A 23246-nucleotide genomic window follows, 5' to 3' on the forward strand; every position below is an offset into this window, starting at 1 on the left:
TGTAGCATACATCTGCACTACTGACACATTATTTGTCCCTCCAGTGGCAGTGCGGGAAAGTGCAGCAGCAGTGCCAGTGATGACGTTAGAGCAGCTGAGTGTGTGTCCTCCAGTTAAAGGTCACCTACTGCCACAGCACATCATCACCGCCTGCTGACTTCCTGATCACAATGCCAGAACGCTGCCTTTTTTTTTCTCTTTACACATCCTGCAGCAAAGTGTCAGATTTCTAAAGGGCACATGAACACTCACTTCTGCTCCTTTAAAACATTTCGCTTACTCACTGTAATATTTTGCTTACTCATGAGTGAAAATTTGTCTTGTTTCGAATCACTCACATGGTCACCAGCAAATCCAAGTCAGTTAAAGACCTTGGATGTATGGAAGTGTATAAGTTAGTCTCATGGAGGGGGAAATGTGCCATCTGCTGGTTGTATTAAAAGAAAAAATCTGCATTCATTTACTTAGAGAGGTGATAATAACTTAGTAGCAACTTCTCCATATGAGATATTTTGAGACAGAAAAAAAGCTTTTCTTTAAAAAAATAATTAAATACAGACGACAAAAGTGCAGCCACGCACGCTGCTGCACCATGTTTGTCCTTGGTGCCATTTTCAGATTGAAATCCCAAGGTAGAGTTCCCAGCCGAGTATCACTTACACAGATCAACTGAGGAGCGACAGCACATGCTAAAAGGGCCATATTGGCAACTTGAAGGGCATTTATACTGTGCATCCACAATACTATGTACAGTATGCTGTTCAACTCCTGCAGCACATGTCTGGCCTGTGTCCACCAACCTACATCGGTCTAAGTGATAATTCAAGCCTCGCAAACGTTTTCATCCTCGCCATCAAAATACCAGTTACTTTAAAAGGAGAGCTTTAAAAGGTGCCGCACAGTTTTGAACTAGGTAAACTCTGTTGAGGTTTGAATTTTGATTAAAAAAAAAATCAGTAGTCCTTTGTTTTAATATAATTTATCTACTTTTATTATATATATATATATATATATATCCATATCTATATATCTATCAATATCTACCCATCTATTGATCCATCCACCCCCCCACACAGACACACACACACACACATATATACATATAAAATCACAATCATTGATTTGTAACTTCAGACTGCTTTATTAACTATTTTTAATGGTTTTGATCACCTAGTCTGTTTTTTTTTGGAGTGGATGAGACCTCTGCAGATAATTCAGCTCCTGGTCAAAACCTCCTGACCAATGAGCACTGAAGGACCTCTAACCAGGAGCTGGCTGCAATATGAAATCACTTCTAAATTCCACAAAATCTCCCCAAATCTTACACACTGCTCCTTCAAAAAAAACCAAAACAGCTGCTTACTTGTAATAATATGCTAAACATGCCTTCATTTAAAAAAAATCTTTATTACATGTATGCAGCACAGTAGGATTAATACATTTGGCCATCAAAATGCAAATATTATGCTTGTTCAGAGTGTTTAAAAAAAGTTTTGTTACATATACCAAAAATGTACAAGAGCCTGTTTAGTACCCGTTTAATTGTTGGCAGGATTCAAAAGCAGCTGTCAGACCAAAGCAATCAACATGAGCACCACACTGCTTGTTTCTTGGATTAGTAAAAGGCGGGGGACCCTCCCGTTGAGAGCGTGGTAGTGCATTTCTGCGTTGGCCCAGCAGAGAGCAGTAACTCCTCAGAAAGTAATGGGAACACTGGCACAAAAATCACTTCATCATCTTTGATTGAGACATACACACTCGCATGCTAAAAGCTTTAATGCAAACCACAAGTGGCTAAGGCTTCTGCAACATGTTTTCATCTGAAGTGTCTGCAAGTGCATATACACAAATAAATAAACTCCTCTGGCAGATTATGAACACTCAACACTTGTGCGAGCAGCCGAGTTCCTGTCAATCTTAAAGCTTCACTGGTAGATTTGGAACTGGTTTTGGGTTTCCGTTCGGCTTGACATGGTTGGAGCTTTTGATTTTAGGGCTTCTTTGTGGAACCGGTCTTCTTTGGCGTCTCCTCTTTGAGATGCGAGGGCGTTCACAGGTGGAGTGCGATGTGTCCAGCAGAGGATCAAGATGTAGTTTTCCACTCTGGGCATCTGAAGACTCGTCAATAAAGGCGAGGTTTTCCCCAAAGTAGTCCAGAGGCTGAGACAGGTGTGCATCCGGAAGAGTCTCCTTCTCATTTTCAGGCTCTGCTATTTTCTCTTCAGGCACTCGATCCGTCTGAGTCACCTGAGAGTCTGTTTCTGATCCAGATCCGGATTCATTAGAGGAGGAAGAAGAGGAGGAAGATCCAGATTCTGTGTGACTCTCATGCTGCTCTTCTTTCCCCTCAGGGGCCCCGTTTGCTGTTACACTGTGACTGTGACTGTGACTGTGGCTGCGAGGGCCGTGGCGGCGCTTTCGCCGACGGCGTTTGAAGGGGTCATCAATTTTTCCTGAAATGCGGAAATCTACCGACATATTCTGGATGTTTTGAGTCCAGTCAGTGGCGTGGGCTCGAAGTCCCTCCATCTAAGAAAAGAGCACGACACCAGAGATGATGGACAAAAACAAACAAAAATAAATATTAAAAAAAGAAAAGTAAATTACATCAAGTGCTAAAAACCTTTAATATACATTTTTAATTGTAATTTTGACTGTATAATTATAATGATAATAAACATCTTTATTATGATATTTTACCTGTTTGCAAAAATTTGCTCAGGTTTCAGAGTTTAAATATTAGTAAAAGGCATCTGAATGCAGCACAAGAAAACCAGTGTCGATCCAGGTGTTAAAGGGTTAAGCCCGTTCATTGGGATTCAGTTAAATAATTATAAAATACAACCCTCCCGTACACCAAAATAAAAAAACACAAGTCCCTCCCCAGTGCTTAAAAAAATATTTTGCCCTCCCAATTTGCACTACTTCCTCCCTCCTCATAAATAACTAACAGTCCCTAAAATAAAATAAGATTAGCTACGATTTTATTAATCCCAAAACCAACGAATTCAAACGAAGCAGCAGCTCAAGAGTCAGAAGCAAGAAAGCAAGAGATAAAAGACAGAGTGACATTAGATAAAATAGAAATGAAATAATATAAAATCTATATACACTATATACACAGCAGGGTCTTAAGTTTCAGCTAACATATTGCTTTTTTTCGATCTCTCTATTATCTCTTTGCTGTTTGATTTAATCACATGTTTACAGTTCCATTATTTTTCATTTCAGAACAGTTTTAAAGTTCATATTGACAAAAGCAATTCTTACCAGATTGTCAGGACTGAGAATGAAATGACAGCAATGTCACTTTTCAGGAGTTCCAGTCTAGTGTCTTTCTTTGATTCATGCAGATCCTGTTTGTATGAAGCTATTGTTCCCCGCGACGGTAAGACGGTAAGACGGTAAGACGGTAAGACGGTAAGACGTATGATTGGTCACAACATGCAACTGATGGACGTCAATTAGACCCGAGTCTGCCCGTCATCGTTGAGTCCAAGTGAATGTTTGAGACACATTTGAAGAAATTTCCTCAAAGTGTTCTTGAGATATCGGTTTCACAAGAATGAGACAAATGCAAGGTCACCATGACCTTTGACCACCAAAATCTAATCAGCTCATCCTTGAGTCTACTCAAACATTGGTGCCAAATTTGAAGAAATTCCTTCAAGGTGTTCTTAAGATACCATGTTCACAAGAATGAGACAGATGAGGTCACAGTGACCTTCACCTTTGACCACTGAAATCTACTCAGTTCATGCTTGAGTCCAAGTAATGGTTTGTGCCAAATTTCAAGAAATTCCCTTAAGGTGTATATGAGATTATGCGTTTACAAGAATGATATGGATGCAAGGTCACCTATGACCATGAAATTTGACTTAGTTCATCCTTGAGTCTAACGAATGTTTGTGCCAAATTTTTAAAAAATCCCTCAAGGTTTTCTTAAGATATTTAATTCCCAAGACTGAGCCAGAAAAGGTCACAGTGACCTTGACCTTTGATGTATGACCACTAAAATCTACTTCCTTTATCCTTGAGTCCAAGTGACTGTTTGTGCCAAATTTTAAATTAATAAATAAATAAAAATCCCTCAAAGTTTTCTTGACATATTGTGTTCACAGGAATAAGATAGACAAGGTCACTGGGACCTTGACCTTTGACCACCAAAATAAAATAAGTTCATGCTTGAGTCCAAGTGAATGTTTGTGCCAAATCTGAAGAAATTCCTGTCGTTCTTGAGATATCATGTTTACAAGAATTAACCAGACGGATGAACAGACAGCCGGATATCATAATGCCTACGGACTCGGCTATCACCGGCGCAGAAGTATAAAAAATGTGCACACCTTAATCACATCATGATTAACGTGTTAACGCTGACAGCTCTAAAAACATACAAGAGACAAGGGGAAGTACCTCAGCTCTGGTCTTCTTAGACAAAACCCGGAGCCAGTTACCGATCATTGTCAGGATGGATGCAAAGTAAGCAAGACCCAGTAAGATCCAGAACCACACCAGAGGTTTATACCAGTGGTCACTCCCTCCGTTCCCAGAGTCCCCTGTAAGAAGACAAGACGACACAGTGTGCAGCAGCAGGTAAAGGCAACACATCATCCATCCTTTTCTACAGAGTAAATAAACATTTAAGACACTATATAGCAGATCAGGTAATCAATACTTCATCTCTCATAATCCTGAATAATTTATGATGTAAATGAAAATGGTCCGTGCTGAGTGAACTTAATGCATCACAGCTGACAACTATATTTATGGATGGCTAATTAAGTCGTATCAGCTACTCATTTAAAAATCAACAAAGAGATTCAACAAAAAAGCAATGACAAAAAAACAGAAACTCGCATATGAATAAACTATGTTTTCACTTCAGCCGCCTCGCACAAACAGGGCAACATTTTGAGTAAATTTTCATTGATCTATATGCTGCACAACAATTTTATTGTATTTATACATATATATATATATATATATATATATATATATATATACATACACAGTATATCAAAATAATTTTGAATTTTTTGACCTTGGGGGTTTTATTTGTATTATTATTTTTTGATTTTTTCTGCATTGCATACTTTTTGCATATTTTAATGACATTTTCCTGAATATACTTGGTTTTATTTAAGTGACACTTTTGATGCAGTACTTTTACTTGTAACAGAGAATTTTCATAATGTAGTATTAGTACTTTTCCTTACTTCTCCTAATGGTTAATTCAATCCTTTAGAAAGGGTGCCCCTGTTTTTATATCTGCCCCTTCCCTCAGACGGTCTGTGCACACCACTGCAAGCTATATTAAGAAACACATGGGTGGTTATTTATACCTGCAACATAGTCTCCAAACCCAACTGTTGTCAGGGTGATAACTACAAAGTATGCCGACTCCAGAAGACTCCACTTCTCCACCTCTTGGAAAACCAGGATAGGCACTGCGACAAAGAGCAGGCAACCCAGTAGGATGGACAGGACGGCTGAGATCACTCGCACGATGGTTGGACTAATTCGCCATTTCTGTCAACACAGAGGAACGAGACACAAAGATAAGCATGTGTACAGTGCAAGCAAAGACGACATGAAAGCTCTGTGGAGGGTCTGACCAGGAAGAGGGTCTCTATTTTGGCAACAGTTTTCCTCAGCCCAGTACCCAGATGATCTCCGACTCCAGCAAGCAGGATACCGAACATCGGGATTCCCACCAGGGCGTAGAAAATGCAGAACAGCTGCCCTCCTTCCGTCTTGGGGGAGATGTTTCCGAAACCTGAACATGTAAGGGTCAGAAATTACACAGATTCCCGGCACAAGTATTTAATCAGAGTTTACTTTGGTGGAGTTAATGGACACCCACCGATGGTTGTGATGATGGTCCCTGAGAAAAAAAAGGCACTGGCGAGATCCCACTGGCTGACGAAAGTGTCATTGCTGCTGGGATCCACACCTGCACCGACAGCATCCACCACTTCCTGTCGACGCAGGAGAAGAAGTTTAGTGCAGGGACACTCAACAGGCTTTGCTTTGGGGCCGGGGCCACTCGCAGCCACATACATTTTTCAAGGATTTTAGGACATTCCTACAATTTAGGCACATTTTGAAGGACATTTCTAACATTTTAGTGCATTTCTAGGATTTTGGCATGTTTCTGGGATTTTAGGACATTTCCAGGATTTCAGGAAGTTTCTAGAAGTTAAGGACGTTTCCATGGTTTTAGGACATCAGGTGCTTAGCTAAGACCTCTGTCGAGGGATGTGGGGGATCCTCCACCAGCACTTTTTTTGATAAACAAGCTCTATTTTCATGCTGTTTTATGCACTCTGGCACCTTCTGTAAACTAAAAGTACAAAAACAATTCACAGTGTGACTCACTTTATTTTTATTGTAAATTAGAAAATGGTTGGGAGGCTTCCCGGCACCCTATTGGAGGCCAGATTTGGCCTACGGGTCTTATTGATTTAGCGGTCAGTTTATGAAATTGGACTATAAAAAAAGCTGAGCAAAACCTTACAAACTAATCATTTAGCCCATCAATAAATTCAAATTGCACACATTTGGAAATTTTAAAGGCACACATGAGCATTTTTTCTTTCTTTTTTTCATCCAATTAACTATTCCAGTAAAATGCTGGAAACGCTGCAGAGAATGCATTGTCACGGCAATAGCAGCAGGAAGTCAGTGACACAGCAGTGATGGGTGATGTACAACAGTGACGGCCCCGTTCTGTCCCGAGTGTACTGAACCACTGCCAGCACAGATTATCTAACTCCTTCATCAAATTATCCGTTTTGTGTCTGTTGGTAATTGAAGTCGTTTGTTAATTCTACATTTAAAGCTGACGAAGTAGTGATTGAACAAAGTCTCTGTGGGCATCATTACTTCTGGTAAATCAGCAGTTTATGATCACAGAGGCAGGGTGGTGTCTGCTGATTGATCATGTCTGGCGGAGCGACGCTGCTGTATGTGTCTCTCCCAACTTGTTTGGGTAAATCCATTGATATCTATTATTTATTTTATTTAAACCAATGAATATATATATATATATATTATCTTTTGCAAAAAAGTTATTATTTTCTAAGAGCAAGTTATTATCTTATCTTGTGTGCTCGGAATAATGATCTTCAGTGAACAAGATAGCAACTTGTGCACTCAAGAAAATGACTTGGTCCTATAAGAAAACAAAACACAAAAATGAATAAATAAAGATAAGGATTGGTAAATAAATAAGTTAATCAACTTGTGTGCACAAAATAAATAAATAAATAAATAAATAACCCCCTTTTCGGGATTGTCTCATAATCCGCCTATGTCTTTGGGTGGAGGGGGCATTTTGAGATACATTGGGTTTTTTTTTCAATTGTTTACAAATTACTTGTTTAACATTTAACATGGAGAAAACAGTAGAGAAAGAAAAAAAACATTTTTTTCCTCACTTTCCTCTGTGGACTTCCATACTTTGAAGTTCCATATTAGTCATCCATTCAATACTAATAATATGAACCATAATACATACAATGCATCCTCATTATCCTCTCAGGCTTCATTTAATCAGTAGACAGGAAACACTAAAACAGCGTGCCATCTCTTATTATAATAACCAAATAACCAAAAAATAATGCTTGAATCACAGACCGCTGTCATGTCCTTCAGTCCCTAAATAACCTTTTTGCAAATGTCAGCGGACACATCTACAGATCACTTTGCAGGCTAAAACTGTCATTTACAACTTTCATTTTGGAGCGAGGACAAACATCTCAGGATCCCAGCACGGTTGCCAACCCGGCTCATAACGCTCGGCTTTCATGTACTCACACACACTCACAGAAACACACACACAAACTCGAGCTGACCCATCCTCACATTGCTGCGCTGACCACACCTGTTCTCCAGCCCACAGTCCCTTTGTCTAGCTTCACTGGCTCGCAACAAACTGTATTCAAATCTGAGGGGTCATCCTGAGGATCCACAAACCGGAGATGGAAAGTTGTAGTCAGAGTCAAGTTCCAAATCAATATAAACTGTGGAGCAGCGAGGCCACGATGTATTTTTAGTAACATGAGGTGGTCAGTCAGCTCCAGTAAATGATAGTGAAAGGGGAAAAAAGCATACACATATTTCACCTCACTACAATATTAAAGGAAATGTGACATAAAATTATCAGCTTCAGCTAAACTTTCATATATTGATTTCATGGTATTTCAGTTTTTTTGAGTAAAAAAAGGAACTAAAAAGCTCTTTTTGCTTGAAAAAGCAGCTGTAGATCAAACCACTGGAATTTGCATGATGATTCAGGGAAGAAATACTGCAGCATTTTAGCCTCTTCCACTGCACAAATAATCCCGCTAAAACCTGCTAATACCCCCTTTTCCACTTAAATAAGCATGTGCATGAAAGTTTTTTTTAACACCGGTAAACCGATTCAATAGGGCTGGGCGATATGGAATAAGAACTTATCACAATATTTTTTTTCATATTAGATTTATATATCGATATATATCACGAGATACATTTATACCGTCGGACATGTCTTCGCGCTGGAGTGGGCTGTCTGAAGAAGTCACTTTACACCTCTGCAAATGTGTCTGTTTCAACGCTGTGGCTGTCAAACTCTCAGCTGTATCATTGGCTGTTCGTGATGTCTGTCAAAACATGGCTGGAATGCGCTCTATCGACATTCTATCGACTACATCTCATATTTCAGTCAAGGAAAAGTTATTTCGCTATTTATGTCGTTATCGTTTTATCTCCCAGCCCAACCGTTCAATAATAGAGCTAATCTGCAGCAGACGAGTATGCCTTGTGTTTTTTTGGTATGTCACGTTCAACGCCAGATAAAACTTTAAACAGGTAAACAGTAGACAGCAGCATGGAGGCCAGTAAAAACTCTGTGGTGTATCCTCTGTTTTTATATCTCTTAATTCTCCCAAATTTAATTTACGGGGTCATAAAATGATTGAAGTCTTGGACAAATGCAAAAAAACAAAATACTTGTTTGTTGTAAAATCCTAATAGTGTTGGTAGGTACTTTTTTTTATCTATTAACCCTTTGAAGCCAGGAGCAACTTTTCTTGTGCTTTTAAAAAATAATATTTTAAGCATTTAAACTCTTTGCAATCTATTTCAGAAAAATGGGGGTAAAAAGGAGGTTAACACCTTCGTAGCAAATGTTTAGCAGATTGCAAGAAATAAGTAGATTTAGAAATGTAGGGGGAAAAAAGCTATGGAAAACCTATATTTGTAATTATCATAATTACATATTTTAAATTATCTTATGGAATTTTTAAATATTTTTTAAAGTACTTTTTCCAGGTCTTGTTTATTTATTTATTTATTTTTTTTACTAATTCTAAGGTAAAATTCAAGTACTGTTTACTGATTTCTTGCTGATGTTTGAGTAATTTCTTCTTTTGTTGCTTGTTATGTTTTTGAAAAAAATCAAGCCAATTTTCTCAGATTTCAAATTGGTTTCAAATGTTACATCAAATGTTACTTGGAGAACATTTCAAAATAAAAGTTAGATAATGAGTGTATCTTGTTTTGCTGTACCTCTATAAGTGTCTGTAGGTCGTCTGGGCCCATACAGGTGAAGTTCAACAGGAAGTCCCGGCGCGTGTTCTGCAGGTGCATGTGTTTGCCCTCCTCTCGCGGAGTCTCCAAAGCGCGAAACACTACGGCTCCCAGCACCAAGTAGAGTAGCACCCCTGTCAAGATGGCGAGCAGGGTGGAGCAGCGCATGGCTGCACCTCCACTCAGTCCGAACACAGGCTGCTGTTTCTCTCTGCCAGCCTCGCCGCTGGAGTGGCCTGGATCCCAACTGCTGCAGCTGAAACATCAGCAGCCACACAAACACAAGGGTTTCGCACTGACCACAGAGTCTGCAGGCTGTATACAAGCCTGCAGCAGCCGGACTATTAGCTGCACATGAGGCATTAAATGGACTCAGGCCTCACCGCACTGCTGACACACACTAAATGAAACATCCTCGATAAAATGCCAGCCACCTGACCTGCCTGACACTTCGAACAGATGTGGCTGCAAAGTGGCTGTAAAACATAAATGATCCATGTCATGCAAACCGATGCAACCATAACAGAGCGCCCGAGGGATGTCACTTCTGTAGGCCTACATGAAAGTTAGCTTTACCCTGGTTCCCTTGTCAAAACACATCCATGGCCAAAAAGTCTTTGGGATTTTATGATCCTACCACTTCTAGGATTGTTGAGACCTAAATGCTTTTGCCACAAGTAAAATTGTTAAGCTGAAAACCAGTGATACTCAGATTCAAGCCTGCGGGCCAGTGCCCCCCCAACCATTTTCTAGTTGTCAAGTTGTTTTTGTCCTTTGAGTATACACAGGTGCCAGAGTGCATAAAGAGCTTTTTTTTTTTTTTTTTTAAAGTGCCAGTGGAGGGTCCACTGCACCCCCTGACAGAGGTCTTAGCAAAGCAGCTAATGTCCTAAAATCCCCCTAGTCATAACAACGTAAAAAAATAGGAGAAATGTCCTAAAATCCTACAAATGTGCTAAAATCCTATTAAATGTCTTAAAATCTGTAAATTGTTCTAAAATCCTAGAAATGTCCTAAAATCCCAGAGACATGTATGGGGCTGCTGCGACAAGCCTGTGGCTTTCTGTCAAGTGGCCCCCAGGCGGAGCAAGTTGAGCATTCCCACTGTAGAAAATAAGCTCTGTGGCACAAAAATGTAATGCTAGAAGTAAAAAGTTCATGTTAGGCTAGAAAACAAACTACACTACAGTCAAACCATAAAGAGGCTGTAAAGTCGCTCGGTAGATGTTCTGCAGTCTCATTTATCCACTTGTTAGCAATCACCTTTCTGAAACGCATAAATGCTTCACAGCAGCTTATTTACTGACATGTTTTATGTAAAAGAACAAAACATAAACATCTCTTAAGCTCATGTTAACCAAAGACCTTATTTCAGGCTTCTAAACAAAAACCCATTAACTCTGAGACGAGGGAACCGGAGGTGCTGAAACTCATATCCAGGTTTTAGGACTCATTCCTGGGGCACTCTTTGGATGAGCTTACCTGTCAATCCGCTTCAGTTGGGAACGTTTTCGTCTTTTCCAGTCCCTCTGCGCTCCAGGCCTGAGGATGGAGTCCCTGGATCCGTAACCACTGGGGAGCCCGTCCACCTCACACTCTGAAGGAGGGGACACTAGACAGAAAAAAAGACATGTTTTAGCATTGCACTTTAATTAAGAGAAAAACAAAAACACGTTCCCTTTCTGAAAAAAAAAATAAATATATATATATACAGACGTCATCAGTAGTGACAATAATCCTCACTGACAGGCAGCAGCAAGGTGAAGCTCTCAGGTGTGGCAGTCTCACACAGTAGTCTGCATGGCCCTCGTGTGAGGAAGAGTCCAGAATTACTAGAATAATTAGCAGTTAAGGCCCAACGGAAACTTAGCCGTACGCCATGAGCAACTCATGCCGAGGTGAGCAGTTTGACATTTCTGACTGTTAATTTGGAAAGCCCAGCAGCCTGCTGTTCTCCAAAGTTGTAAAATACCGCCGCTTTGTCAGCTATTTCGGTGTAAGATCCCAACGCAAAAAGCCACCTTTCGTATCCACTTCCAGTCCATCGACTTTGTTGTTTTTTCTACACCTTACCGAGCACCCTTTCGCCTAAATCTAATCATCTGTGCCAGTATGTGCGTTTGTTGACATCCTGGTGCTGGTTGCAATGTGCTTTTGTTGCTTTACCATAACCACGTAGAGCTTCATCCCAACATGTGGTTGTGTTGACATCAGAGTAGCGCCATCCCGAAATGTCAACAGCAGGCACAGAAGGGTACCTAGAGCATATGCATGTTGAACGGTCTATAATTCACCAAAAAACTCATTCAACATGCTGAACTGTCTGAAAAAAGCAAAAAAGATCCGACAAGGTCCAACGATGCAGGACATGACACAAAAACTAGGACGACGGATGCTCCAACATGTTCTCATCCCGACTGGTCACAGTGACCTCCTGCGTCCACTTATGATGTTTTAGGTTTCCTCATGAGTCAGCTGTTTAAGCTCAAGGATGCCATTATCATGATGTCAACAAATTCACATGGTGGGATGACTGCACGGTCTTTATGCCAACCAGTGCAGATTGTCACGATGATTAAGATTATGCAAATAAGTCACGGATGGTTAGGCTTAAGCAAAAGAGGCACATGGTAAGGTGTAGCAAAGAAAATAACCAACAACCACATGAGAACTGAACTCCAAACTCCCGCACAAAAGTTGATTGATTTTATCCAGTTCCATCTGGCCGTGGTCTCAAGTGACGACGCCTGTGCACGTTGCATGTGGTCATGCTCTGCGCCGTCCACCGGTGGTAATGATGCCATCATTTCTGTCCCAGCCCATTTTCACCTGCCGCCTTACAGCTGCGTTCCACTTGGACGTGGAGGGTGGCTTTTGGCATCACCCTTAACCCTGACAGTGCAGACGTATTTGACAAGTTTGGAGTGAGAACGGGCTGGACGCTAATATACAACCCAACACTGACCATTAGCTGACCGTCAGCTTGGTGTGTCAGCACCATTAATGCGAGGAGGAGCCCATAGAGAATGCCTATGTGCAGGGTCCAAAATTTTGTGCTACGCCCCTGGTGTCACACACAGAGTTGCTCATGTTGTTAAACCACCTGGAAGCCACCTGTTGTTGTTTTTCCATAATGGTCACACATTATCTCTTAATCACATGCAGCGCCCGAGTCTTTAGCTTGAGATGTTTGAGATGAGAGACGGTTCAGCTCGGTCATTCCAACCACACTAATGTAAACTTTGGGTGGAGAAAAAGGAGATGTCCTGCTCTGAGTGAAAACAATGCCTCATTAAAGATGACGATCCATTTCCTTTGAGAACATACATAGTCACGTACAGCTTCCTCCAAATACAGCAGATATGGACTTCCAGGTTCTTTGTATCTCTGTAAATGTTAGAGAAGCTTTCGCTGTGAAACCTGCTGCGGGGTGATGCTGTCGTCACTGTCGGCTCAAAAAGGCATTCTCATTTGAAACTGGAGCCCAACTTCTGCACTCTGATGCATCTTTACCTTGTTAAAGTGATGGAGTTGAGAAACCAATAGTCATGTCTGACACTCCCTCCCTCTGAAATTTCGGAAATGATTTAAGAGATTTTATTATTTGGACCAGTTAAGCCAGTCTCTTCCAAATCACTCTGCATCCCAGGAGCCAGAATTTTAAAAAAAGAAAAAAAGGAAAACGCTCTTGTCTTTTTAAGTTTGTGACTGCAGCTCTTTAGTCAGCAGATCCGTTGATCTTGATCCAAAATTAGAGCAATAAACTGTCACACTTTGACAGCAAAATATACACTGCTCCCCAAACAGTTTTAGAGCTGCTGGGAACACACAAAGACACTGTCCACTTACTAAATTGAACACAACACACCCAAAAGTTATATGCAAAATTCACATCAATATTGCTAAGATCAATTCAAATTGTTTTTTAAATAAATGTTCCATACATTTTGGAAAAAAGGAGACAAAAAATACTTGTTTGGCTGTCCATGTGAGTAACAACATAGTGATTTCTCATGTATGATGCACGCATAGTATGCTCCACATCTTTTTGGCACACCAAATACATTATTGAAGCACATTTTGGCCCAACTACATTTAAAAAGAACATCTGAGTGTGCAAACTGCTCCTGCACCTACCTCAGACTGCAACACAGAAAGCCAGACAGAGTATACACCACTACACAAAAAGGAAATTACAATACAGCTTGCATTAAGTGCCAACAGTGCTGCTGCTGCAACCGAGCCATAGGCGTAGCGATTCCGTTTTATTACCACTTAGGGTTCCCGCGGGTACGTAAAATGCATGGCACTGACCAAACGCGCCGGACAGTCCAGCCCATGTGTGCTTACCTCAAAATGAAGGATCATAAGAATCCAGAGCACCGGACGCCTCATGCATAGTGTTTCATGAGTTCAGTCAGCCGCATACTGTACAGGGAGGTGTGTGAGTGAGTGTGTGTGTGTGTGTGGTTGAGGAGGGAGGCTGTTGCTGAGCTCATGAGAGAGAAAAAGATACTCAATCAAAGTGACTTTATACAGAGAGAGTGAATTAAAGAGACAGAGAGAGCAGAATAGATGAAGGTGGAGATGTGGATTTTTTTTCAGACTTCAGCTACATTATTTTGATTTTTAATATTATAAATAATACAGTATATAAATGTCCTCACATCCTAAAAATGTTCCGAAATTGTAGCAATGTCCTGAAATCCCAGATCTGTCCAACGATCCTAGAACTGTCCTAAAATCCAGAAAACATCCTAAAATCCAAAAAACATTCTAAAATCCTTCAAATATGCCAACATTGCAAACGGCCTCAACTCCTTGAAACATCATAAAGTCCTAGAAACACCCCAAATTCCTATAAACGTCACAAAGTCCTAGAAACATCCTAATCCTAAATCCTAGAAATATCCTTAACCCAAAAAACTTCCTAAAACCTTTCAAATGTTCTAAGATTCAAGGAACGTCCTAAAGTTCTAGGAAATTCTTCAGATCCTTGAAATGTTCTATCAGAGAAACGTCCTAAAGCCAGAGAAACATCCTAAAATCTGAGAAATTTCCTAAAATCCTAGAAACATCCCAAATTCCTAAAAACGTCATAAAGTCCAAGAAACATCCTTAAATCCTAGAAACATCCTTAAAACCCAAAAAAGTCCTAAAATCCGACAAACGTTCTGACATTATAAAAACGTCCCAAGATCCAAGGAACGTCCTCAAGTCCTAGAAAATTCCTGAGATCATCAAATCCTGAGAAATGTTCCAAAATCCCAGTAATGTCATAAAATTCATGAAACGTGCATAAATCCTAGAAATATCCTTTAGCCCTCGAAATGCCCTTAAATCCTAGAAACATGTGGCTGCTGCAAATGGCCCCTGGCCTCCTGTCATTTTGGAAAAGTGTCTCCCAAGACAAGCAAGTTAAGAATTCCTGCTCTATGGAATCAATGATTGAGATGGATTGAGATCTGATTGGTGTTACAGTGCTGACTCTGCAGAGGGAGGCCAGCCAAGCCAGCCTTCACCCTGCTCTCAATATCCCATCTTCCACACAATCTGTTTGACAGAACTGCTGCCGCTCTCTTTCTGTGTTCATGTGTGGGTGTGTGTTTGCATGTTACGGTTTATATGTGTGTGTGTGTGTGTGTGTGTGTGTGTGTGTGTTTACAGGGGTGATAAGGTTTCTCAGGCAGATCCTGGACACTGTGGTAAACTCTGAGATGTTCCTCTCACGCACAAATACGAGTCAGGTCAGGACATTCATAGTTTAATGGTGTTATTATTAGATGAATTACATCACTGAAAACAGTAAGATGATCATGCTCAGGTTTCGTGTAATAATCAGTAATGTAATAATCAGCCTAAAATCTCTTCTAACACTGATTCGGTGCATCCTGTTGGTCTGAACATTTGCAGAGGTTGGCCAGATGCAAAGTCGGGAGCCTGATTGCACCTTGTATTAACGTGTTTTGGTGACAGAAACACAAATGTTTGCATACGCCAAAAAAGTTTTTGGTATCTTCCAGTTTTGTATGCAGCCTACTAATTTTGTGTAGCAGCATTTCTCTCGCTAGCCCCTCCCGAAAGTTTCCGCTTGGCTTATAGACTTCACACTGTCACAACCAATGTTGCTGTAGATCACTGACGTTTTTGAACTACAAACATAGGGGCATCATGGCAAAAACCTGGCATTTAAAGAGTTAAAATACTTAAAATTAATGATTTATTTTCTATAGCCTGATTTTGCAAAGTTCATTTTTTATGCTTAGTGGTACGAGTGTGAGTATTTGAAACTGCACAAAAAATAATGTAGAAAAATAAATTTTGCTGCAAATCAGTGACATACCCTTTGGCTGTGAAAATTAAAAAAACCTATTTAGCATATGGTATATTTAAAATGATTATTTTTTGTATTTTCCTTTTTATCTAAAAACAGTGGCATCATGACAAAAACCTAGCACTTAATGGATTAAAACTCTAAAAATTAATGGGTATTTGATATTTATGATTGATTTTGGTTAAAAAATTAAGTCAATGAAATTAGAAAATAATATTAATGTATATTAGTTTAAAAGAAGCACTTTTTGCATGCAGAGCGATATGAGTGTGTAATATTTTAGGGTTAATGCCGTGTTACTCTCAACAGTTAAATAACGGTTATTGTGTAAACAATGTAAGCACTGAATGGCATAAAGACATTACTGAAGTGAGGCTGTATCACATTTATAAGTCGTAAAAGAGGAAATTTGGTAATGAGTTCTTGTTTTTTTGACAGAGACAAACAGGCGGCACAGACAGAAACTGAGATTTTGAAGCCAAGTGGGCGAAAATCCAAACTGCTTCGTTGTTGCTCAGTCAGGGCCGACCACTACAGTCTACTGAGATCAAAGATACTACTCAGCTAAACAAGCGTTTCACAGCAAAACACAATCACCTAGTGACTGCATATAATGCCCTAATAACCTAATTGGTTTGATCAATAATAAAAAAATAACTTGTTGGCTGGCTGTTGTGGCTGGTTTTGTTGCTCGCAGAAAAACCGACAGAGCCTCCTGACAGAATCAATGTTGCTGCTTCTGACCACAAAGGATGTGAGGAGTCTTTTCTGTAGCTGCTTGGTGGGGAGGACGGACGATGGTGATCAATAATCAGTCAAACAAGCCTGGACATCTCCATTCAACAGAATCCATCCAAACAGAGTCACTAAATATTACTCCCGGGACTGGCTGCCTGCTCGGACATGTCGAAAGTTAGTGTCTTTATAAAAAAGAAAAAAAATGTTGTGTACATTTCTCATAACTACTGATAAAATCGATATCCATGATTATGTGTAGCGTAGGGATTTAAAGAAGTTTGTCAGATTTAAGAACATTTCTCAGATTTTCGAAAATGTCCTCGATTTTAGGACGTTTGTCTATTTTTACCAACTGAGCTACTGCGCAGCCTTGTTTCCCTGATTTTAACATGTATCTCGGATTTTGGGACTTTTTCCAGGATTTCAGGACATTTCTTGGATTTTAGGACACTGCTCAGATTTAAAGATATTTTGAGGCTTTTGGGACGTTTCTCGGATTTTAGGACATTTCTAAAATGTTAGGGTGCTTCTCTAATTTTATGAAGTTTCATCGATTTTATGACATTTCTGATTTGAGGATATTTCTCAGATTTCAGGACATTTCTTAGATTTTAGGACCTTTCTTGGATTTTAGGATGTTTATAATATTTTAGAACATTACAGGATTTTGGACATTTCTAGGATTTTAGCACGTTTCTATGATCTTGTCTATGGCTTCTCTAATCCGATCGACTTCAAATTGAGTGCATCCAATCCTTATCCCTTCATGATTAAAAATGATCAAAGGTCCGCCCTAAACTTTTACGGTTTTCCCGTGGTGCGGCGTACAATTTTGATGACTCGCCATAAAACAGGACATTGTTGTAACTTTCGTGTACGTTGTCCGATCTGCCTGAAACTTCATAGGTTTGTTAAGCGTCCCGCCCTGAACACATCGCTATGACAATATTCACAAGTCACAATAGCGCCACCTACTGGCAAGAGCAACTAAGCCTTGAGGGACAATTATTATTGGATTTACATGATATTTACATGGTTTGGTCTACTAATGACATACACCAAGATGAGATGGAATTTGTGTCCCCTCCACTGCCACCTAACTGCCACTGGAAGTACTACACCATGTGAAATCGCTCACTCCAACCTCTCTGCGTGCATTATCTGACTTTCACAGTCATGAACGACCGCTTTAGTTGGTGTCAAACCAGTACACCAACATACGTGGGGTGCGAGGGCCCTTTCAATGGTGCTTGCAGCTTTAATTGGATTTTACAACATTTTTAAGACTTTTGAGCATTTTTTAGAAAAGTTTATATGATATGTATAAAATGTACATTGCCAACATTATCCTCCAGCGACTGGGCTGTGCCACATTCAGTCCTCTTGCACTGACCTTGTACTGTTACTTGTACCGACTCCAATTTCAAGTTCCTCTTTGAACAATAACTCTTCATCCTACTTGGCCTGATTCATCGTCCTGGCACACTTTGCTATTTACATCCAGGAAGCTCTGCTAAAGTCCCTGGCAGCGACTACTGAGAGTAAGTAAACAGAAATATATATATATATTTTTTTGGTAAAGCCGAGAAACGTCCCAATAAGCATATATAACACCTGATGTAAATCAACATGCGCTGATGAGGAACATTCAGATGAAGTGCTTTGAATGGGCTGTTTGAACATGTTGTACCCTGCGAGCTGAGAGGTGGTGTTAGTGGGAGAGATCGCGCCGGGCCATGACAGCAGAACAGGCTGCTGGGACGGATCGGACTGAGTGGTCCCATTAGCTCGCTGCTGTGGTGGTCGGTGGTGAGGTCGGCGTTACTGAGTGATGAGGGCGTGCGGCTGTTCTGCTGTGTAGCTGCAACTCTCTATGACATGTCTTGAAGGGCAGGAGGAAAATTTATAAAAAGAAGTCACATAAAATTTAATATCAGTTGGACTTCAACACAAACGATGTAAACTATACATGATACTCTGTTAAGCTAAAGCACATTAAAAGCTAAACTTAGTGTATTATCCTTGTATCCAGATCTAATTATTACTACTACCTCATGGTATCCAATTTTTTGTCAAAAAAGAAAGTTAACATGATTTTAGAGGAATTTCTGTTTAAGCAACAGTAAATGAGGACTAATGCTAAATATTACTGTATTACAGTCAAAGGGGTCAATTTATGGAACAGCTGTAGTGTAGAACTGAAAACATGTAGATCATTTAACAAATTTAAACAGGTTTATAAAAACAACATATTGAAGGGATATGAGCTAGTACAACAGAGAGGGGAGCGGGCACTTTCACAATAGAAATTTGGAAATATTACGCAGTGAAAGTCCCACATTTCTATCTTGAAATGACTTCAAATCTGAAACTTGAGGCGCTATTAAAAACAAAAAAATCTCTCCATAACTCCTTATAATGACTAAACATTAAGAACTAAAACATCTCAGACTACGCCCATACTGAAAATAAAGCATTTTGACCGTATCAAAGTTTGTTAAATATTTTCACATATATACCGTAAAACATCAAATACAGCTCTAGTCCAAATTAAACATGCAGTCCCTTTTACTAGCTGGGTGTGGCGACACATTTTGACAAATAAAGTCCTGTCTCAAACAGAGGCTCGCTCTGGTTACCATGTCGTTCATTTTTAACTTCTTTGAATGTGTAAATCTGGATTGTTGGCTACCTGCAAGAGATAACCTGCTTAAATCACGCATACAATATGTATATATGTTTAACTTTTTGTCAATATGGACATGTTAAACGCAATGTTAGCTTGGTAAGATTCTCCACAATTCAGTCATTTAGTTAAAAGAGGACAGTTTTACTGGCATATGAAACAACAAAAGACCAAAGAGATGTAGATGTAGAAAACTTATTTTATAATGGTATGTTTAAAATTATTTTACAGAATTATTATTATTTTAAAACTTTTTTTCCAAGTCATTTCTTGCGTTATTACTTTTGTTCTACTTTCTACTTTTATCTTTTAGGTAATATTCGTGTACTTTTAAGCCTGTTGAGTTCAGTGATTTAAGCAAATAACAGCCCGGCTATTAATTGAAGTTTACGCTATATTATGCAATGGATTTACTGGTCCAGCCCGCTTGACATCACATTGGGATTTACGCGGCCCCCTGAACTAAAATGAATTATAATGTATTTTGATGCAACTGTCAAATGAGTATATTTAATTTGCAAAGATATAGAACTTGACACATCTCTCTCCATCTTTTCCTGCCAATACTTTGCACTTCTTGCTGAGTGGCAGAATTGGATTTATTCTATGCTCTCACCAAATAATCTGTTAAATACATTTCACTCCCTCAATTCAATCTGAGTGTGAGCTGCTGTCTCTGACGAAAACTAAACGCAGTCCAGCCGCAATGAAACAGGCGTCTGATCGCTGTTGCTACACAAGTCATGACAGAGTGCAGTATGGAGATTTATACATGTGGTGATGAATGTTAATCAGAAATCTCTGTGGGGGAAAAAACAGCTTGAAAAGCAAAAAACTTGGTAGTTTTTGCATCGCTCACACAAACTCTCTGCCTCCTTCTGCATAAATTACAATCAGTAAAACTCTAAATCATCACAGAAATACAAACACGTCAGATATTCCACTGAAAGGCCATGACAACATCAAAAAACATATATAACCCGATTTCTACATACTTCTAATCATGACACGGCAAGAAAATCAAACTCCTGGCTGCATGCAAATACATTTTTAAAAAATCTAAAAAATTCTTACTTGTTGAGGGGGGGTGGCTTCAGCTCCAGGTGTTATTTTAGGGTTAGCTGGCTATGAGGACAAATTATGTCCAGCCTGTGGAAACAACAGAGACAGATCTGATGAAGGATGAACATCTGAGGAGAAGCTTCACTTGAATGAAATGCTAAAATTGATTGACCTGATGATAAATGTTTGAGTAAAGGAAGGTGGTAGTAAACACGAGAGAGGGAGCGCGGGGGGAGCAGGCAAAAACGCGAGGGGGGAGGACCACACCGCTATTATGAGCACTTTATTTTCAATTAAGCCTTCTTGCATCTACTGTAAGCTCACTTTCTGCCATTTTTGATGATGCAGGGACTTCTGGGACTGGAAATTGATTGGTTAGCAAACGTCTGCAACTTTGGCTCATTTAACGGAAGATGCACTTTTAACGAACAGTAGAAGAAAAACATGAGAAAAATATGTTTTTTTATTCTATAGTGTAGATGAACAAAAACAACAGTTCTTATAAAAGATGAGATTTTTTTTAAAAGCAATTAAATAATCTGCAGGTTCTTGTGTTTAAAGGGGAGTAAAGTGTTTTGAGTCACACAATGTGAAGCAGTGAATATTCATTTTTTACTTATTCTATTAGAATTTATAGTAACTGTGTGTTGTTTTTTCTATTTAATTTATTTTTGTTTGTTATTATTTATTTGTTTTATTTTTATTTTATTTATAATTATTATTGTTATTATTTTTTATTGTTACTTCTTCATTTATTGTTGCTGTACTTCTAAATTTCAATTCTGCACTTCTTCTGCAGGGTATAATTGTAGTAAATGCCTTTTATCCTGTATATCAACTTTTATAAAAGCGATCCTAAAGCACATACTGTCAGTCAGTTGCAGGATACTGTGATGTATGGAGCCATACAATGTTAAATATTGAATTTTATTTTCATATTAACAGTTTTATTGGTGTTAATTTTATATCACAGAGATTTTTTATGCCTAAATTTTGATGGCATTGAAGATATATTTTTCATCTATTTTTTTTAAATTACAAATCAACATAACTAGTTAGCTGCCTAATTGGCAGGTAACATGCAGATTGTTACTTTAAAAAAAGTTAGTTACTGTATCTGTTTATTTACAGCAGCAGCTAAATGATTGTTTCTGAATTTTTCTGGCAACGTCATCAATAGAGCTAAAAGGTGCAGACTTCATTCTGGTAGTTTGGGGCAGATACTCATGAAGACACTGTGGAAATGGGAGGGAATAAAATCCTTTTTTTAATTTAAAGTTTGTTAAATATGATAAAAAAACAATAAAAATTAACTCAAATATAAAAGTCAAAATAATTAATATTTCATAATAATGAGTTTCAACATTTTCCTCAAATTTGATACATATATATATATATATATAAATTACCTATATTAGCTCAGACAGTAATTCTATTTAATAAATTATATTTTCATATATATCTACTTATTTAATATCTGCATGATAAAATACATGGAATATGGGGGAATATAGCTTGAAATTAACCTCGCTTGGACTTAAAAAATGCTTCAGTTTATCTGCTAATAATACATTAAAATAATAAAAACCTACTTAAGAAAAAATAAGAAAAATAATAAAAAGATTTCAGATGTATAACCTAAATTGGGCTACCATTTAAAAAAATGTGAAGGAAAGAATTTTGAGTAAGTAGTTATCATAGATTTTCATATGAGAAATTAAAATTATCATACATTTTTCCAAATCTATGCACAATATATATATATTTTTTGCATAATTAGCTCTCTTCTCAGGACAGTTTGGACCCGGACAGACTGTAGTGGACATTAGTTTTGTTAAACGCTCATTATTTCCATCTGTATGCAGACTTTAGCATTACCTAATTTCAGTGCATATCTCTGCCCAACATCAAGCTGAGCGGAGGCCTGAAAATCAGCCTGAATAGCTGAGAAAACACCTGTGTGGGTGTGCAGAGCCTTTAACGCATTAGACTGCAATATCTGAGAAGCTCCGGGACACTGTTACACCTCCCATCGATCTGCCAAGGAGTCCACCTTACACTTTAATCTAATACCTCCCGCTCCAGAAAAGCTTTTAAATCGTGAGAGGAAGTCGACTAACTAAGCAGCGTGTAGAGTAAGAAAGAGTGAGAGAAGGATATTACAGGGTGACTGCGTGCAGAGATCTGTCCACTAAAGCTTCGTAAAGTAGACGTATAGGGACGACTATTTAAGTTCTGCAAAAAAAAAAGAGCAACATTTTCAATTATGGCCGACTAAAGAATTTAGGTCCACTCTTGACTCTCTTATGTTCACTCGTCTCTTTGTCTGTCTGCCGTTCGGCGCTGAGCTGTAGGAGTCGACTAGAATTGTGTTTTCAGGGCCGATACTGATTATTAGTATTTAATGAGACTGATAACGGATATTTGAGAGTGTAAATATATTTACCTAGAAATATAAAAATTACATTAAAATGATTACACAGCACATGAATACCATAACTCTGGAAATAAATTGCACACAAATAAAAGAAAAAGAAATATAAAACAAACAAAAATAAAAACAGTAAAAGCGCATAAAAAGCATAAAACAAGTTTATCATGACTGAAGTGTGAACATTTTACTTACCCTTTTTCACTTCTTAACCCCTACAAGAAAAATTAGTTTGAAGAAAATAATCTGTAGTTGTGTTTCAGGAGCAGAATAATGTTAATAAACTTTGATAAAATGACACATAATGTTTACATCTTTACACATGAACACCCGAGAACACTTACCTTCACAGAAACGTTTTCCAGACTTCTACAGGCTAAATCATTTACTAAGAGCTGAAAGAAAATTACAAAATTAAA

General features: G+C 38.8%; 1 protein-coding gene across 2 annotated transcripts; it reads right to left on the minus strand.

Moving 5' to 3' along the window:
• Positions 1-1387: 1387 nt before the first annotated feature.
• Positions 1388-23222, minus strand: kcnk4b (potassium channel, subfamily K, member 4b). 2 transcript variants are annotated; one of them, XM_088088990.1, is made up of 10 exons: positions 23172-23222; positions 23023-23042; positions 20409-20483; positions 11059-11188; positions 9556-9832; positions 5867-5981; positions 5619-5779; positions 5346-5532; positions 4417-4559; positions 1388-2529 (listed from the first exon to the last, which is right to left on the minus strand). In XM_088088990.1, coding segments are annotated over exons 3-10 (1626 nt in total). In that variant the 5' UTR covers positions 20410-20483; positions 23023-23042; positions 23172-23222; the 3' UTR covers positions 1388-1917. The 2 variants fall into 2 exon arrangements, with proteins under 2 accessions (XP_087945116.1, XP_087945117.1); XM_088088991.1 differs by lacking the exons at positions 20409-20483; positions 23023-23042; positions 23172-23222 and adding an exon at positions 13927-14396.
• Positions 23223-23246: the final 24 nt, after the last annotated feature.

The sequence above is a fragment of the Plectropomus leopardus genome, chromosome 15 (assembly GCF_026936395.1).
Source record: "Plectropomus leopardus strain MGB_pleo_1.0 chromosome 15, ASM2693639v1, whole genome shotgun sequence".
Taxonomy (NCBI): Eukaryota; Metazoa; Chordata; class Actinopteri; order Perciformes; family Serranidae; genus Plectropomus; species Plectropomus leopardus.

Coding starts and splice junctions, on each gene's coding strand:
- kcnk4b (XM_088088990.1), bottom strand. Junction 9,833..11,058: donor CAACTGAAGCGGATTGACAG/GTAAGCTCATCC, acceptor CTGATGTTTCAG/CTGCAGCAGTTGGGATCCAG. Junction 5,533..5,618: donor AAATAGAGACCCTCTTCCTG/GTCAGACCCTCC, acceptor CTGTGTTGACAG/AAATGGCGAATTAGTCCAAC.